The following is a 19,809-nucleotide window of genomic DNA, read 5'->3' as shown; positions in this document are numbered from 1 at the left end:
AGGTGGACTCGGATCATTTAGTCAATATTAATATCACCACAAACTCAGGATGGGCAAATAATCCTGAGGAAGCTTGGCGTTTGGATCTCTTTAGCTTCACGAGGTCTCCTTTTGGGGTCCTCGGCTTTCCATCGATGGCAGGTGGTCAGGCATTATTATGGCCATCAAACACCTACTTGCTGGTATCTTTTTATTTAACAAGTCATTTTTTCTTTAGAGTCAAAAGTGTGTCAAAATCAACAAATGTCACTTCTCATGTTGCAGAGAGAGTCTTGAATCTGGAACAATGAATCCACTGAGTGATCTCTGCAACTTTCACAATGCACTACTGGGTATATGGTCTTGGATGTCACATTGATGACCGGCTAGGCTTCTGGCCATCCTGACAAAATGTCTATGATAACTAGTGCATATTTGACCCAGTAGCTCTTTGTCATCTGGATTCTTGAAAGGGATATTGAGATTTAGCTAGGTGCTTAGGGGTATTTTAGAGATCAAAGAGTTCATGAGGGTCTTGGATAGGTATAAAGTTCCATGGGCTCACTGCCCAGTACATGTTTTTGGGTAAACAGAGCTTAAGAGCGTTGGAGTACAGCCCGTCTTCAAGGGTTGCCCCTTTCTGTTTTTCCAGCTTTGTATTTCTTCAGGGTCAGCAGCTGCTTGTCATTCTGTCAGAAGCTTGAGATCTGTAGGTAGGATCTACATGGTGAGTATAGAAGTTTCTTTAGCGGACACCCTTCTGTCCACTTCCCTTGGTGCACTTGTGGCTTGGTTGGCAGCTTTTAGTCAGCTGAGTGGTGCTTCTTATCTTCCAGATTGATCCAAAATAATGTGCTGCACCCAGGGCATGTCTTGAGTCAGTGTAGATATTGGCATGTCTTCCTTCAGGCATTTTGTATGCCACTGAGAAGGCTGTCAATTCAGCGTCTTGAGCAGATGTGAGTGAGGAAAGTGAAGGTGCTTGACGTACCTGATCTTCTGTAGCAACAGCAAATCCAGTATGGTACCTTTCCTCTTTATCCGCAAACAGAGTGGAGTCAGGATCTGGTAAAGCTACTGCATGCTCTGTTGAAAGGTGTCTTGTTTCTTCTTTCATCTGTTCAAAGCAACCATGAGGAGCAGTAGAAGAGGTTTCCTCACCTATTTCTGTGTGAGATTGGGGGGTATTTGTCTTTCTATTCACAGTTCTCTTGCTGACCCCCCTCTGTAGAGATCTGTAAATTGAATGTTCATGTTTTGTTCTAATGAGTCAGGTTCCTTTCATGAGATTTCTGGGGACTTAGTGTAGAAAAAACATGAGGGACAGCCACCTCCCTTACAGGTGTCTTACTTCCATGGGAATCTGGGTCAGGACCGCACTATTTCTTTGAGAGTGCCCAAAACAGTTCTTTCATGTCTGAATAATTTTAATTTTTCGTTAGTGTGGTATTCCCCCCTGGGAAGTGGCGGAAGAGTGGCCAGAGCAACTTTTCTTCAAAATATAATGTTGTCAGGTAGAGGCAGAGTCGTCTATGAGTGGAGGAAATTGGTAAGGAATAAGAAGGGAGGAAGCATATAAAGGATACAGATATGGTGGTGGGGAGATGGAAGAATGAGTAGCGGATAGAGTGAGAGGGAAGAAGGTGGAGTAGGAGGAGGAGAAGGAGGAGTAGAGGAGAAGTAGGAGGAGAGAGGAGAAGGTGGAGTGGAAGGAGAAAGTGGAGTAGAGGGAGGAGTAGGAGGAGGAGTAGAGGGGAAGTAGGAGGAGAGAGGAGAAGGTGGAGTAGAGGGAGGAATAGGAGGAGAAGGAGGAGTAGAGGGGAAGTAGGAGGAGAGAGGAGAAGGTGGAGTAGAGGGAGGAGTAGGAGGAGAAAGTGGAGTAGAGGGAGGAGTAGGAAGAAGAAGGAGGAGTAAGAGCAGGAAGAAGGAGTAGGAGGAGGAGAAGGTGGAGTAGAGGGAGGAGTAGGAGGAGGAGTAGAGGAGAAGTAGGAGGAGAGAGGAGAAGGTGGAGTAGAGGGAGGAGTAGGAGGAGGAGAAGAGGAGAAGTAGGAGGAGAGAGGAGAAGGTGGAGTAGAGGAAGGGGTAGGAGGAGAAAGTGGAGTAGAGGGAGGAGCAGGAGGAGAAAGTGGGGGACTGCAGATGAAGGGGAGGGATCGGTGGGAGGAATAAGCGGGGGTGGGTAGGTAAGGGAGCAGACAGGTGATGTAGCAATGGAGGAGACATCAGAAATCAAGACTAGGTAGAAATGCAATGGAGGCTGCAAATAGCCCATGTACAACAACTATTAACTGGCCCTATGCTTTCCCTAGAGAAAAATAATAAAAGGCTAACATGCTCATCTTGTCTCCACAAGCCTCGAACGTTTCACTCCCATGGGTGGCCCATGATGGCTTACCCACCACTTCTCCACACGGGGTCTTGTGCCCGCAGAGACAGACGCTATCCCTGACTCTCGTTTTAAATTTAATAATTTATATCTAACATCTCAAAATGTAATTTCTACTTATATCACAAATATACATTATCACAATTTTATGTCTCGTAAATGGGATAAAATTTATTCTACTCTTTACTGATAATGTTTTTTAAAACATACAAAATAGACAAATAACATTGCCTTCTGCAAAATAAATGGAAAAGATAATGGAGATTTTGTTAAGCTTATAAATGGCTATACATTAATTCACATTTCTTGTACTCCAGTTTCTGGCTGTTAATGACAATGTACAATGTAATAGAGCAGCAGGGAATGCTAGCAGAATGCTTGGTTGCATAGGGAGAGGTATTAGCAGTAGGAAGAGGGAAATGCTCATGCCATTGTACAGAACACTGGTGGGACCTCACTTAGAGTACTGGATACAGTACTGGAGACCATATCTTCAGAAGGATATGGATACCTTAGAGAGAGTTCAAAGAAGGGCTACTAAACTGGTTCATGGATTGCAGGGTAAAATTCACCAGGAAAGGTTAAAGGATCTTGACAGGTATAGCTTGGTGAAAAGACGAGACAGGGGAAATATGATAAAAAGCATTTTTAAATACATAAAGGGAAACAACACAGTAAAAGTGGAGACTATATTTAAAAGAAGGAAAACTACCATAACAAGAGGACATAGTCTCAAAAATAGAGGGACCAAGGTTTAAAAATAATATCAGGAAGTATTACATTACTGAGAGGGTAGTGGATGCATGGAATAGCCTTCCAACTGGAGTGGTAGGGGTTTACTCAGTAGAAGTGTTTTAAGCATGCGTGGGATAGGCACTTGCTGCTAGTAACAGATCTAGAATTAATATACTATAATGCCCAAAGTCTCAATTCCTATGCATATGCAATAATAAAATATCTGGGCTTACAACAAAAAATTGTTAGTCAGTCTTTAAACTTGGCTTATTCATTTGTTCAAGAAATCTTGGTTTATTAGAACTTTCTTTTAGTAAATGTTCTTTAAGATAACCCTTCTTTCAGCATGTTATCAATCTTTGTACACAGAGCTAAAACACACTTGTTACTTATACGTGAAACGATAGACATATATATTCTATCTACATATTAACCAATACTTGTCACAGACACCTTCCTGACACAGGGAAACTAATAGCAGGATAATCCTAGTAACCGTAACCTTTTTGTTCATAATATATGGGAATTAAGGAAGACAGCATGTCTTTAAGATAGGATGAGCATGACACAATACACGGGCGGAAAATAAATAAATAAATAAAATAAATAAATAAACTCACGGAATGCAAACAATATACCTACAGCCATTAATCACTTTTCCTCTTCACAATCTAGCTTAACAACTTTGCATATTCCCTCTATCCACATTGCATAGCAATGCAACAAATCACACTTGCCTTTACATTTTTAACTCGTCCAAATAATTCTCTATTCCTGCATCAGATTCACTTTCCTAACCTTCGTAATAAACACTGAGCTACATCCCTGACTCCTTATCTTATACAACAGTCTTGGAGAAAATACTTTGTTCCATTGCTAAATCTTATTAGTTTCTGAATAATTTTACTGAACGCAGAACTGAAAAACCAGGAATGTCACCCCTCCCTCTCCCCCCTCGCGTCTCACAGAAGGCAAGGAGAGAGCCAGCATGAAGTTTTTTAACCATGTCAGCGCTGGAAAGACAGTTACGTTACAATTATTGCAAAAGCAAAGAGACACAAAAACACAACATTTAATAATACTCTTCAGTGAAACTCAATACAAAACCCCCACCCTCTACCAGGGTAATGGCTAACACAAAATACAAAAACAATTATTATAATATACATACATTCTTAACCCTTTGTGATCTAGTTCTTCCTCAACTCTACCTTCCTGCTGAATAGCATTGCTACTCTGTACCAGTAAGCTTGCTTTCTTCTCTGTCAGTAATCTACCACATGAAGGCACAGCAATTTTACACACTTTAGCAATCTCTATCTTCAACTAGATCACACGCGCTAGCCAGCCCTTATTGGGCTTTTCTAACCCTGTTCCATTCCCCTCCTATACAGGCGTCCCAGATATAGGGGGAAAAGGTTTTAAACAGTGTCTACAATGGTGGACTGACACTCGAGAGGGGTGGGTCCCCCCCCAGTGCGTCTTCCCAAAACGTAGACTAGTCACTAATTGGAGGTGAGAAGTGTGTGACCAATCACTTCTCTCACAATAGAAATAGGAGAGGATAGAATAATAATATAGGAAGTATAGAAAAGGTAAAGAGTAAGGAAAAAAATCCTTAGGGACAGACACAGGAGTTTAAATGACTCCACATTAAACAAACAACAGTACAGTTGAAATACAGTGCATGCATCACAGTTCAAATTAAATCAACAGTAATTCCTTTCCTTTACTCGTGTGCTTACTCCAAAGTCACCTCCCTCAACCCCGTAGTGTCTCCACTACCTGCGGCCGCGGAAAACAACTGACACCGGTCCGAATTCCGCCAGCCTCCCTCGACACAGCAGCCCACTAATAGTGTCTGCGCTACCCTCACCCTTGTAGTGCCCCTATAAAAACCCACTTTATAAGTCTCACTACTCCGTGGCGATGAAGACAGCAATGCCTGCCCGAATTCATCCACCACAAATAAAAATTGGAATGGCTCCAGCTCAGCGCTCAAAGCTGGAGGGTACCACCACTCTGCAAGCAGAGTAACGTGCACAGAGAAGCTAGCTAGGCTATCAAAGTGACACAAGAAGGATCCCCAGGAAACTATGAGTCTACACAATCTCCACAGATCCAACACACCTCTTTTTCCCTACAGCCCCAGCCACGAGGCTCCTAAAAGAGTTAAACAGGAAAAGATGACCCCCAGGAACACATCCACAGGTCAACCCCCCTTTTTCCCTACAACCACAGCACCGTGGTTCCTAAAAGGGGTAAAACAGGCAACAGAAGACCCAGGCAAATCCCCTCAGGTCCACCCCCCTTTATCCCAAAAGGGGTAAAATACAAACAGATAGACAGATATACTGAAGACCCAGGCAAGTCCCCTCAGGTCCACCCCCCTTTATCCCAAAAAGGGGAAAACAAGCAAGACAGAACCCCAGGCAAATCCCCTGCAGGTCCACCCCCCCAAAATGGGGAAACAGGCAAACAATTCAAACACACCCAGGCAACAGATAGACTAAAATGCAGGTAAACAAGTGAGTAACGAGACACCGGGCAAGATATTACCTGTCTTTGATGTCCTCCCGGGAAGCAGTCACAGACACGTGGACGGGTCAATCAAAGGGGCCGGAACATACCGGTGGCTCTGCAGAAGTCTCTACCGTGTACCTGGAGGTGATCAGTCTCCCTTCCTACCCCCAGGATTCCCCCGTCCAACAGCATCTTCCTTAGGACGGCTCACCGGCCAGACATAGCCCGATGCCCCACGTTGGGAGCCAAATTGATGTAGATTAATTTAGAAATAAACAAATATGTTTAAATGTCTATCTGTTCCTGTCCAAATCTGAGATGATTAAATTGCGTATACGCAGAAGTAAGCTCACACTGACACATGGAGTTCAGGTTAAAAGCACTTCAGAAAATTTAATACAATCTGGTTGGAAAACAGTTGTGCAGATCTTTTTAAAAGCAAAATGACATCATTGATTGGATTAAACATTATGTGACTAACTTCGTGTCCACCCACCAATATTATTAATTGGCTCAGGGGTTTGAGTGACCAGCTAGGTGTCCTCCCACCGGGAGGTGGTATTGTTCTGGACAAGGGTGTGGACAGAAGGCTCAGGCGCCATCTTTCCCAGCATGAGGTTTACTCGGTGGAAAGGGGGGCTTGAGCGTCATTTTACACAGTCAGTGATATCAGGCCTCATGTCCAGGTGCAAGGTCTCTTATGAATAGAACATTTCATTACTACTGTGTTCTCGTGGCCTTCAAACTATACTATCTTACAAGTCCTAAGGAGTAGCCGGCAAGTCTTAAGGAGTAGCCAGCACCTCCTGGTACTTGTCCTTGTAGGAAACACGGTCTTTGTCTACTGTATTAATTGGGTTGAGAAGTTCAGTCACGTAAGGTAGTTTTAAAATGAACAAGTTAAGTCATGAGGACAAAATGGAGGATTTGAAGAAGTCAGGTTAGGAGGACAAAATGGAGGATTGTCACAATATAAGGTTAAAATGGAGTTAGTACAATAATTCAATACAAGTACAATAATAATTTTTAATAATTCCACATCACTACTGTTACACCAGATATGAGTTGCACTGGTGTGACACTGTGCCCTGGCAGGCCCTGACATGCACACATGTGAAGGAAACTGACTGCTATTATATTACAGTCAAAAAAGTGTTTTGTTTTTTTTAAATGCAAGCTATTGTGACACTAGATATGAGTAGTGGCAGTTGGCAAGTGGGCACAGCATACGCTGTGAGCCTGACACACATGCTGGCAGGCAGGCAACTGCAATTAGATTACACAGGAAAAAAAAAGCAGACTGATGTTCTAGCCCTAAAAAGGGCTTTTGGGGGTGCTGTCCTTACAGCAGAGATCAGATGAGTCCTTCAGGACTGTAGTGGACACTGAATACACTAGCCTAGCTATTGATTTCCCTATTAAATCAGCAGCAGCTACACTGTCCCTCCTCTCACTAAGAATGCAGCTTCCGAATGAATCTAAAATGGATGCTGTCCAGGAGGTGGGAGGGTCTGGGAGGGAGGGTCTGATGCTGATTGGCTGGAATGTGTCTGCTGACTGTGAGGTACAGGGTCAAAGTTTACTCAATGATGACAAATAGGGGGCGGACCGAACATCGCATATGTTCGCCCGCCGTGGCGAACGCGAGCAAGCTATGTTCGCCAGGAACTATTCGCCAGCGAACTATTCGGGACATCTCTAATTATAAAGTTTGGCTATATATTATCGTCCGATCAGTTATACAAAATTAAACGTGGTACTCTGCAGTTTACTCCATAAAAAAAAATTACATTTCATAGCTTCAGAAGGTATTTTTTTATGTAATAACAGAACAATATGAAGTCTACAGATTATGTATTGGTGATAAGCTTATCATTAGCTCCACTAATCCAGTGCTTCTTCTTCTTTTTTTTTTTTTTTTTTTTTGGTCATGGTGCAAAATTTGATATATCGCATTAGCTTAGTGACCATGTAGCATTTATAAAATTAGCTCATTGGTACATTATTCAATTATTATATAGTAAATAATTAAAGGGACACTAGAGCTCGCCAAAACAACTTTAGCTTAATAAAGCAGTTTTTGTGCATAGATCATGCTTCTGAAGTTTCATTGTTCAATTCACTGCCATTTAGGAGTTAAATAACCTTTGTTTCTATTTATGCAGACCTAGCCACACCACCCCTGGCTGTGACTGACACAGCCTGCATGAAAGGAAAATGGTTTCATTTTCAATCAGATGTAGCTTACTTTAAAAGATTTTATCTCCTGCTCTGTAAATTGAACTTTAATTACATACAGGAGGCTCCTGCAGGGTCTAGCAAGCTACTAACAGAGCAGGAGATAAGAAATTCTAAACTAAACAGCAATTGCAATACAGGAAGTATAAACAGTAAATTACTCTTTACAGGAAGTGTTTTGGAAGTCTGTGTAAGTCACATGCAGAGAAGTGTGACTATGACTGCATAAACAATGTGATTTAACCCTAAATGGAAGAGAACTGAGCACTGAGACTGCAGGGGAAGGATCCATACACCAACACTACTTCATTAAGTAAAGTTGTTTTGCTGAGTATGGTGTCCCTTTAAATAAAAAAAAAATATTTTCAGACAACTTTTCATCTTTCAAAGGGGCCTCCAATACCAATGGATAGCTATTCTGCCAAAGGAAACAATATATTATAGATGGGCATACCGGATAAATATGATCTGTCTGTTCTAACCCGTCTGATAAAATCACATGGAGATCTATTCAGGAGTTAATAAGCACTATACTAAACTATATGAAGTAACTACAAATATTACTATAACATGCTGGAACTAAATCTACTATCTTTTACTGATGAAGTTATCTTGTATTTGGCCCCTCTTAGACTAAATCTGTCGTGAGATAGGACTTCATTTTAAAAATATAAATTTTACGTGTTTTACATTTAAAAAAATAAATTATTTATTTGTAGACAAATGTGAGTTTAGTTTCTTTGTAATTGCTTTCATTATGTTCATTCTGGTGAAAACAGCTTTGTTGTGTCTCCTTAAAACTCTTTTAGGCTTTTTCCAAAACGTGTGAAATGCTAGGAGATCAAATTTTAAATTATAGGCCAACATAACTATTTTAAAAAAAAATCTCAGTCCGCTATGTTTCTAGTTTGAATACATTGGCCTTAAATTTGAAACTCGTGTTGAATTCCTGTCAATTTATACTTTTCTAAATAACAATGTACGTGAACAAATAGTATCCTTTTAGTATTTAATTTCTATGCTTAAAAATATATTAGCTGGTATTGGAACACAAATGGAAAACCACTCCATACTAAGAACATTCAACTTTCATGGATGTAAGACCTTCACAAATCACTGAAAACACATCATCAAGAGTATTTTTAAGTTAATGCTTAGCTGTGGACATCTATGCTGATGAATTGATGTCAGCCAAAACGTTGGCAATTAATGAAGATTCACTTATATTTCATCCTCCAAAACACTCATTTTATATCACAAAGCTATTTTTTTTAGTATTTTCCAACATAATTGTATAACATTGTAAAGCTATTTTGTGATGTGTGATTTGACTCATTTAGCCACAGCTGGGAATTGCCAACAACATTTCTACAAAGAACAATATCTTACTATCTTAATATTTATTTGCGTGAATTTGTATAATTATGTGGACCTCAAAAAGCCGCTCATATAAGAAATATTTAGAATTGTTACAAAAAGTTGGTATCTTTTACAGATATTATTTTCTGTAGCTTTACACATATCCCAATTCTATTTTGTAGTCTATTTCGTCACAAAAAAACTACACCTTAGCAAAGGAAAAAACAATTAAACTCAAAGCATACAAATTGAAACCTTTCCTTGTGTTGTCAGATAAGCTGATGTTTGTTTGGTGCATGTCTTATAGTTTGATTAATTCCACTGCCTGTTATTCACTTTCCTTGTCAGCATTTAACAAAAGGATCTAGCAGGAATAATTTAAGTTTAGGAAGCTTATTTACCTCAGACTGCCCTGCCACCTTTGATTAAATTCCATGTGGATTTATAACTATCAGCCTCACAATGGTATGTGACCTTTAAGGTACATCTGATAAAACCAGAGGTCATGGATTGTTGAAATTCTCTTGTTGTTAACAATGATGTATCTTAGGATACGCGTAATGGTTTTTTTTTCTGTGTTTTTTTTTTCTTGTTTGCTGCTAAAAGTTGCCTGGAAATTAACATGAACTAAATTAATGGTTTAATTTTGCAGACGAAAGAAGAGAGTTTACGGTGCTCCACTGGGGAAACGGGCTTTTGTCTTTGTTGATGACCTAAACATGCCTGCCAAGGAGAAATATGGAGCCCAGCCTCCCATTGAACTGCTGAGGCAATGGATTGACCACGGCTATTGGTTTGACAGGTGCAATAAATATTAATTAGTTTGCTTGGCTACAGAGGAGTAATGATATACACTGTTTCTCTGAAGCGTTAAATTGTTGTATTAGTCTTTATAATTTCTCATCTGCTCCAACACAACAGGAAAACATTCTAAGTAACAAGATTCTTCTGTAACACAAAGAAAAGGAGATTCACACTTCAGATAGAATTACTACTTAAAATCCATTGGTTATTTTGTAGAGTTAAAGTATCAGTAATAGTTCTTTCTACATCTTTCCCAAGAGTCGTTGTTTTATTGGTATCAACTTCAAATTTTTGAGATCTAGTAATTAATATTATATTACAGTTTTTATCTATTGTCTTAATAATTTGCTCTGGTAGCTGTTTTTACTTTCAAATATATTTTATGCAGATACAAAGACAATTATACTTTATAACCTTTTCTAGTTCCTCTTCTAGTCGCCAATTATTATTACATTGAAGTTCTGTAGGCATGTGGAACTCGCCAATGTCAGCTCATAATTTGATGCATAATTTGATGATATATAGATTAAATTATTGGAAAATAAACCATTTTTGTATTATTACAAACAATGTGTTAACTGTGATCAGAAACAAACATTTGGTTCAAGTATTTTTAGGGAATTTATATTATCAAAGGGATATTTGTAAGGACTGAATTCAGTATAAATATAAACACTGTTTATAGGGGAAAATAAATGAATACATGTTATTGAGTAATATTGCAGTGAATCACATGGTTATTTACTATCAGGGATACTTACTAAGGTGAAAATTCTTAGTGGATTTCAAAATTAGCAAACAGCCCCAGCGTGTAACAAGATTAATTTATAAAAGTGTAAATTTCTACTGAAATTTGCAGTTTTTATAAGACAGTAAAGCATGTGATTAAGGGGTCTGGATGCCCCTTTAAGGTCTGGATGCCCCTTTAAGGTCACTACAACACCTTTGTGTTCACTTACTCAACACCATACGTAATAAGTCAGTAAAAAAAAACAGCACCATTCTATGATACACTACCAAATGTGTAAAGTGGAGGGCCAAAAGCCTTTAAAATTATGCTTTAGATATTTTAACTCAATCTCTCAACCATAAAATAGCAATAGAAATTCAAATAAGCATGTTGGAGTCGCACTTAATGTGTCCGGCAGTGTTTTAGGTGAAATGACTTGCTTTTATAATATTTGTACATTTTTTTTTGCCAAGTATAGTTTTTATAGAGTAACATTTCTTACAGTTGCATTGGAAGTCCTCACTGCTTAACAACATGAATAGTTGCTCTTAGCTGGGTCAATCTGTTTTACCCAAAATAAATAAGCAGTAAAGCAGTGTATTTGTGCCAATTTAAGGGGTCAGCTCTATGTGACAGTTTATATTTCCTCTTTTCATAGTATGTTATATGTTGACTATTCATAATGGGTATTTTTCCATTATATTCTGGCAAAGCAAAATTAATCCAAGTAAATAAAGGTGGGAATACTTAATGTAAGAGATTATTATAAAGAATGTGATGTGCTACTTCAAAGTCACAAAGATTTTTCTTGTTTGACCCAGCTTAGATGGCTCTGTTATATGTGAGTGTAAACAAAAAGTGAATAGTTTGCTTTTGTGATATATTTAAAAAATACTAAACTATAACTTGCCCCCCCCCCCCTTTTCTATTCTTATGTTATGATGGAGAAATTGAGACTAAAGAACAATTTCAAAAGTGAATATGATTAAGGTTTTGAGCAAGCATACACATTTGATGGTGCATCAATGAATGGTGTTGTTGTTTTTTTTTCAATAACAATGAAATTAAGCCAAAATTAGACTTGGAGCTTTTCAGAAAACAACTTACCCTAACCTAGCCAACCTAGGTCTGTCTCCCAAGAAAGGCCCCGGAGTGTAATAGATATGCAATGACTTCTAGGTTTATGTTTATATATTTATTTGGGTTTATGCTGATATATTTATATGGGTTTATGCTTATATATTTATATGGGTTTATGTTCTGGCCAGGGAAAAGATCCTGTACCAGCCTTACAATGCATTATGTCAGCATAATGTCCATATACAGAGGTGGGAAATATAACTTGAAATTAAAAGTTATTTCTCCAATGTTAATGAGAGCACTCATAGGATTTCAAAATAACTACCTTATTTTAAGCAGATGTGCATTAATATTATAGTTAATATTTCAGCCTTATTACCTTGAGACATTAAGGAAAGTTTGGAAATGGGACTGATATGGTAAGTGTATGATGTTGTACAACTGCAAAAAATGAAGTTTATTTATTTTAAAGTCCTATAAGCGTGCTCCTCACTTTGGATATGTTATCATGTACACCTAGCCAATAAGTGCTAATTACATAGATTTGATTAATTAATTAAAGTAACGCAATTTCTGAGGTTATTATTATTATTGTTATTATTACTGGCATGTATTACTATGCATATACACATATTTATTAAAATTTATGTAAATATTATTGGCACAATAATACATATATTTAAGTATTCTAAGAGAGCATCATAGGAACACTATTGCATTAGAAACACAAACATTTGGAATACAAACATGTATTCCTGATGCTATAGGGTCCTAATAGCTGTTTAGGTGAGCTCCCTTCCCCATTAGCAATCAAACTAAACTTTGTACTTACCTTTCGGTCCTCGTAGCACTAGTCTCCTTTGCTGAGATTTTCAAACTGAAATGTTTTCCATTTCAGGTTTAAAGCATTTCATTGAGATATCGTAGCCTAGGTCTATTTAGTGTACATTAAGTATACAATGAAAATATAAATCACAATACATTAAGGTCTATGGTTTTTCACCGAATAACATATATTAGAACATATGGGCACATGGTTTATATCACAACTACTGGTGTAATATGCACAATAGATATTTTTAACATCTATCTCTGGCATACATATGGCTGACCTGTCTTCCCCTGATGTTGTAGAACATGTAATTCTGGGGAAAAAAAATGTATTTACTTTGTATGTACCTAAAATCACTTTTTTTTTATAGACTAGTATTATAAATTCAAGTATTTCTCGGATAAAGCTAAAACAGCTCTTAATGTTCGTAATAGTTTGGAGTGGAAAGTGAAATTCTCTTAGTTAAACAATCCATTTTAAATCTGATTAAAAATAAAGACAATTATAGATAACAACATAGCCTTTACGTTTATGCCTAAATGTACTGTGGAATGTGACTAGCCCCCACCTTTCGTTCCAACTTCTTATTGACATATATTCCTCCAAATATTGCCTTATAATTGGCCAGGAGCAGATATGGAAGAAAACAGACTGTATTTAAAATACTAATGCACCTGCTCTACAAATCCATCTCAGTCGGCTCAACACCCACTATATTTAAAGGAACACTCCACTGCCCAAATAAAATAAAAATGCAACCACTGTTTAGTATACACATATTCCCAATGAAAAACTGCATTCATTTATTCATGCTTTATTTTCATTGGGGGTATAGCTAAAAACAGCTTGTAAAAGCTCAGTTCTCATAAATGCTGCCTTTGCAGGCCCTCCCATTCTTCCTCAGCCCTGGCTATTTGTGGCTGTCCAATTACAGACTTTCCAATACAAGCCAAGCAGCTCTAAGTAATTTCCTGCTTCTTGAGTTCAGCTCCACTGAGCTAAACAAACCACGATGTAATGGGACCTGTTCTCTGCTTGAACAGGTTGATTCATAAAAGTGCCAATTTCTATTGAAATCTGAACTCTTCGTAAAATAGTAAAAGAGGACATACTCCTCAGATATAAAGCACGTCAGTAAACTAAAGTTTTTTAAGGGTGTGTCGTGTCCCTTTAAAAATGTTATTTTATTTTCTAAGTGCAATTGCCTTAAAGTTTAACAATGGCTATATATTTTTTTTTTTTTAATTCTTTATTTTTGCGTGCAACAAGGGTCAGACGGCTCGCAGAGCCTCAAGTTACATTTCAATAGATAGCAAAAAAGAGACAAAGTAAAAACAAGGAAATTAAAACTTCAGCTTGTGGGACTTATGCACATTTTTGTTGGTTTATGAGTCAAAGGAACGTGTATAGGTGTCTCTCTATTTCAGGTGAACAATCGCTGGACTACTTAGGAAAAACTAACTGTAACGGGTTAGCAACTCAATAAATTCGATTTACTAATCTAGCATTTCTCCAGCTCATTAGGTGTGGGTGTACCATAGGATGGCCACAAAAGTGTGGTCTTAGTAGCAGGTACACCTAGGTACCAAGATTACACCTCCAGACTTCTATATTTGCTAGGTTCGTTTGTCGATGTCAGGGGAGGTGGGGGGGGGAAGGGGGGTAAGCACCCCTGTAGGGGTCGTGGCATGAAAACCTAGTAAAGGGTGGTATTGCTCTAGTGGGGGGGGGGGTAGGGTGGCAAACCACAACAGGGTAACTGACAGTTCACAAGTATGTGATGTAGTGAATCCACTACAGCAGGAACAGTCCTCAGGTCTCCGTTGCGGTCGAGGTTGTGGGTTCTTTCCCTTTTGGGTGGAATGGCGCTATGGTCTTCGGATTCCAGCGCTGGGTTGGCGGCAAGGTAGTTTGGGTGCCAGGTAACTGCAGCAAGTCCTCCGATATGGAGAGTTTAGTGAGGAGTGCAGGTGCCTCGGAGATGTCTGCGATGGAGTGTATCACTTCTCCGTGCTTGACTCGCAGCGTACGCGGGGACCTCCAGGTATATTCCACATTGTGGCTACGGAGCAGTGCCGTGAGGGGTTGCATCGTTTTGCGCCAGTGAAGCGTCTCCCCGGTGAGGTCCGAGAAGAACGAGAGGGTCATGTTTTCGAAGGTAAGTGGGGTAATCCCCTTTAATGCAGCTTGTACCAGAGCTTTGTCGGACCCAGAGCGGAAACGGACAATCAGGTCTCTAGAGGCCTTTTCTGGTGCTCGGTTGGGTTTCGGGATTCTGAAGCACCCCTCGAGTGTGATGTTCCTTGCCTGTTTGGGCTCGAGGAGGCGAGCTAGGAGCCTCCGAAGGAGGTGTGGGAGCTCAGATGTGGGTATATTCTCCGGGATTCCCCGGATTTTCAGATGGTTGCGGCGCCTTGAATCCTCTAACGCGGCAAATCGGAGTTCTGTTGCTGTCCGATGTTTGGTAAGTGCCTGCACTTCTAATTGAAGTCGGGCCACCGTTTGGGTCAGTTGTTCCGTGTTGGACTCCACCACGCCTATGCGGCCTACCAGGCCTGTAATGTCCGTGCGGAGTAAGGCCACATCCGCCTGTATAGTTTTCTGCAAGGCCCCCAACATGGTCTCCAGCATGGAGGCTGTCACCGGGTCATTGGCTGTCGACCTCTGTGGGATTGATCTCGGCTGATTTAGCCCCTCGCCCTCTTCGTCTGGGGATAGCTCCTCGGAGTCATAGAAATCTCCCATGGCGGCGGCCATCTTGGGACCATGCGTTCCGTAAGCTTGGCGGAACAAATCGCCTATGCTGGCGCCCGGTTTGGGTTTTTTGGGCTTCAGTTTCTTGGACTTCCTGCCCATGGTCGTTAGGGGTGTTTTGGTTGCCGTTTTGCGGTCTTAGTGGCCGATTATTGCCGGGTTTCAGGTGTCTTACCCCGGAGCTCGTCGCTCGTGCGGCCGTTCAGCTCGACAGCTTGGCTTCGCCCCCTCACAATGGCTATATTTTAATTCCAGACCTTCCTTTTACCATTCTGGTCTTATTAATAATTATCTCTTTGGAAAACTCTTGCAGTAAGTGAGTAATAATATGTTAAATTCAGCTCTTGCGCACTCTATGACTTCAACTATTTTTTTCCAAAAATCCCAACCTCAACAAAATGAGAAACAATCTATCAGTTTCAAAAACATTGAAAAATATGTCTTATATTATCAATATGCAAATCGTATCTGTGATAATTCCTAAAATTTAGTTATTTGGTTTTTATATGTTTTAAACGTGCATTCATCCAGGTGTATTGTTTAATTCATGATTTCCAAAGTATTCCTGAAAACAAAACGGAAATCAGTTTATTCTTCCCGGTAAAGCACTTTGTAAACACGTATTAAAGAAAACTGCTGTGTATGCCACCATGATAAATGGCAATAAATATCGCAAAACTACTTCTTGATTTAAGAAAATCACTGCTCCCTGCGATTGAAATATCATGACCTTATGCTTGCAAACTGTCTCAGCAATTTGCCAACTCTTTTCCAACATAAGTACATTGCAAGTAATGTTAGCTACTTGTTTAATACCTGAGTTCCATGGAATTGTAGATTACAAAGTAACTAAAGCGCAGACTGAATCAAGAGTAAAACTTTAGATTACAAAATAGCTAAAGCACAAAATAAACCAAGATTCACTGTTTCAGCACATTGAAAGAAAAAAAAAGAGTGTATTAGACCTTTACTATTCGGCTTCTCATAATGTCTCAAGAAACTCTTTATGGCATTATCCACACTATGCACTCAGGTGCCAAGTGGTCATTTTATTAGATGCAATTCTGAATGCTTTTTTATCATACCATTTCCTGTAATTTGTAGGGACTGTATAGAGTTATTCACTCAACTTGAGAATTGTTGAGAATTCAAAGTGAATTGAAAAATAAGACCAAAATAGCTGAACTGGTAAAAAAAAAAAAAAATCTCAAAGTCAACTACGCTTGCAGTTAAGCTATTTTAGTCTAAAATTTAAAATTTAAATTTACTAAGTAACCCTGTGCAATGTTTAAAAAGAAACTCATGATGTTGGTTGTTTCTAAAATGTTGGAACTCACATTTAAACGGACACTATAGGTACCCAGACCACTTCAGCTCATTGAAGTGGGCTGGGTGCATAGTCCAAGGTCCCTTAACCCTGCAAAGGTAATTATTGCAATTTTTATTAAACTTTAACTTTTTATTAGCACCTTTTCACGTTTCAGCGCTTTATGCGTGAGTGTGTAGTATACAGAAAACTTGTAAACTATGTATTCACAAGTAGCAAACGGGAGTTACTATAAAGCCAGTCACTAACATCTCCCATTATTTTCTATGGGGAGAACTTTTAAACTGATTAGAACCCTATCACTACTTTTACCAGTTGCTGCTAGGCATCAAAAATGATGCTGCTGGTAACATAGTGATGACTGATTCTTAGTTTCCCATGAATGATTTAGTGTATCTAAAGCCATCGCTATTTCAAAGGCAGTAGCAGAACTACCATGGTCACAACTGTCACTAATGCAACTGGGTCCTGGAGTCCCACCTGTCCATTGGGGTTCTCGGCAAAGCTATGGACTCCCAATGCAAAACTATGATGACCACGGGTCAGGCCGAGAATTGCAGGGAAGATCAAAGGCTCTCCCCCACTATGAGTGTCAGCCCATTATGTGGGGCCGGTATCGAGATCAAACTTGGCTAGTTCTCTATTATGCTTGGAGGAACCCAATGACTGCTATCCGGCTTTGGATAGTTTATCAAAGTGTTGCTATGGGTTACCACAGCAATGTCCTGATTCTTGCTTTGAGGTGTGTGTGTGTGTGTCTTTTTTATAATTATAATTCAATTCTATATTATTAATATTACACAACCTCCATGCAATCACACTTGGCTAACTCCACACATACATATAACACTCAGCCAAGCCACACACACAATCATGCTCAGCCAAGCTCCTCTCAATCAAACATAGTCATCGCACAAATCCCACTCATATCTACTGCTTAGGTGGGGTGAGGAGGGTCAATAAGAGCCTTTATTTGAATCTAGCAGGGCCCACCACTTGCTATTTATGCCCCTGTTCGAAAGCTTTGCGACAATGAAATTTATGATTCTGGAACTATATATTTATTCTACTTTACGAAACATGGGTCAAATTAGTAACTCTCTTGGATCTTTTAAGAAAAATACAAATGTAAATCTTCTTCTTGCTTATATGGGTTTTTGTGTACTTTAATAAATGGTGGATAGTTGCAAAATGCTGCTATTTTAGTTATGAAACAACCAGACTGTCTACTCACTGTGTACGACTTTTAATTGAGACAGAAATCCCCCCTTTCTGTAGAAAATTTGAATCCTTTTCAAAACTAGGCCATTGCATTTGTTCTCTGCTCCTGCTTATTGGCATTTTTTTTTTCTTTTGGATATGATGCTTGTGCAGACATTGTAAGGAATATACCGTAGTTAAATAAATTAATTTTTTATTTGAATTATTTACACTATCAATAGGAATTCTTGTTTATAAAATAGATATATTCTGGTGAAATAAAAAGATTGGAGTTAAATTGCATGTGTTTCTGCTGTTCGCAGATTTTATTAAATTCCTTTCTCAATGGTATATAAAATGCTATGAGTATTAAAATCACAGGATTCTAGAGTCTATAAAACACTTATACTCCCCCAGTTTTGTTTGCTGTCCAAAATGTTGAGAAGCACATTTTAGAAAGTCTAAATGTCTCCCACGGCACATATTAGCTTATGAATATGTAACAGATGTACAAGTGCACCTTGGGATAAAAACATTATGGCCAAGAAACCATCAATACTAATGAGAACCCGACAAAAACACATTTTTCCATCTGTTCAGCTAGTGTACACCTGTGGCATTCGGCAATTCATTGATGGTAACATGATAAACCGAGGATCACAATTTAGAGCTGATTTTACATCTATAAAAACCCCTTTAATGGTAATACATCCTGATATTAGCCATTTAACAAATGTAATGAACTCAGTGCAGCAGTTCTCCGGGATAATGTTCACATTTCAAAATCCACCTAATGCGAAGGATATAACTGAACAGAGCAACTCTAAATTACGGATTACAAAAGGGGGCATTGAACCATTAAGAGGAAACTGTTCCACTTCATTTTTGCTTGTAATAACTGTGTTGAGTCATTGATTATAAGCTGGAGGCAGTTCATCGGCTTTGTAGTGGTGATCATGAGAAAGTATTAACTCTTACTTTCTGTATTAAGTAAAGGTGACCTGAATTGTGTCCTACAATTACCAACAACATACTTTGTCTATCAACAACATATTTGTCATAGTAAAGCATGAAAATCAAAATTGTGACATTGATATCCAAATAATTCTTTGTGCACTATTAATTAACTAAATCAATTAAATAATCAGAAAGAATGTTGTAAAGAGCTTTAACATTAGAGTGTATTGTTACATGGGCCCAGTCTGCAATCTTTCTATTGGCCTATACATTGATCAGCCACACCACTGACAGGTAAAGGGAACAATACAAATTTTTTTCTTTACAATGGCATCTATCAAGGAGTGGCATGTACTAGATAGCAAGTTAACATTCAGTTCTAGAATTTCATGTGATGGAAGCAAGACAAATGGGCAAGCAAAAAGATTTGTATAACTTTGACAAGGGACAATTGTGATGGCCAGATGACTGGATCAGAGCATCTCCAACACAAGTCCTTTTGGGAGTTCTTGGTATGCAGTGGGTAGTACCTACCATAAATGGTGCAAGGAAGGACAACCGGTGAACCTGCATTAGGGTCATGGTGTCCAAGGCTGATTACTGCATGTGGGGAGCGTTGGTTACCCCGTCTGGTCAGTTCACATTGCTCAAATTGCTGATTTCATCTCCGGTTGTTGCATATGGAGCTGTGTAGCTGCAGACCAGTCAGAGTGCCAATGATGATCTCTGTCCACCAACAAAAGTGCCTTTGATGTGGACATGAGTGCCTGTACTGAACCATTGAGATATGGAAGAAGGTACCTGGTGTGTTGCAATACGCTTTGTTTTAGATCAGGTGGATGGACTGATACATGTGTCGTTAACAGGACACTATAGGCACCCAGACAACTTCAGCTCATTAAAGT

General features: G+C 39.1%; 1 protein-coding gene across 1 annotated transcript in view; it reads left to right on the top strand.

The window, feature by feature from the left end:
* LOC134601623 (dynein axonemal heavy chain 3-like) overlaps positions 1–19,809 on the top strand; it is an 875,684-nt gene that overhangs the window by 568,399 nt on the left and 287,476 nt on the right. Inside the window, exon 43 of the mRNA XM_063446141.1 lies at positions 9,873–10,022. Within this exon, the coding sequence (XP_063302211.1) occupies positions 9,873–10,022 (150 nt within the window). The remainder of the gene's footprint in view (positions 1–9,872; positions 10,023–19,809) is intronic.

The sequence above is a fragment of the Pelobates fuscus genome, chromosome 3 (genome assembly GCF_036172605.1).
Source record: "Pelobates fuscus isolate aPelFus1 chromosome 3, aPelFus1.pri, whole genome shotgun sequence".
Classification (NCBI taxonomy): Eukaryota; Metazoa; Chordata; class Amphibia; order Anura; family Pelobatidae; genus Pelobates; species Pelobates fuscus.
The sequence above is the reverse complement of the archived record's forward strand: the minus strand, read 5'-3'. Positions and strand labels throughout refer to the sequence as shown.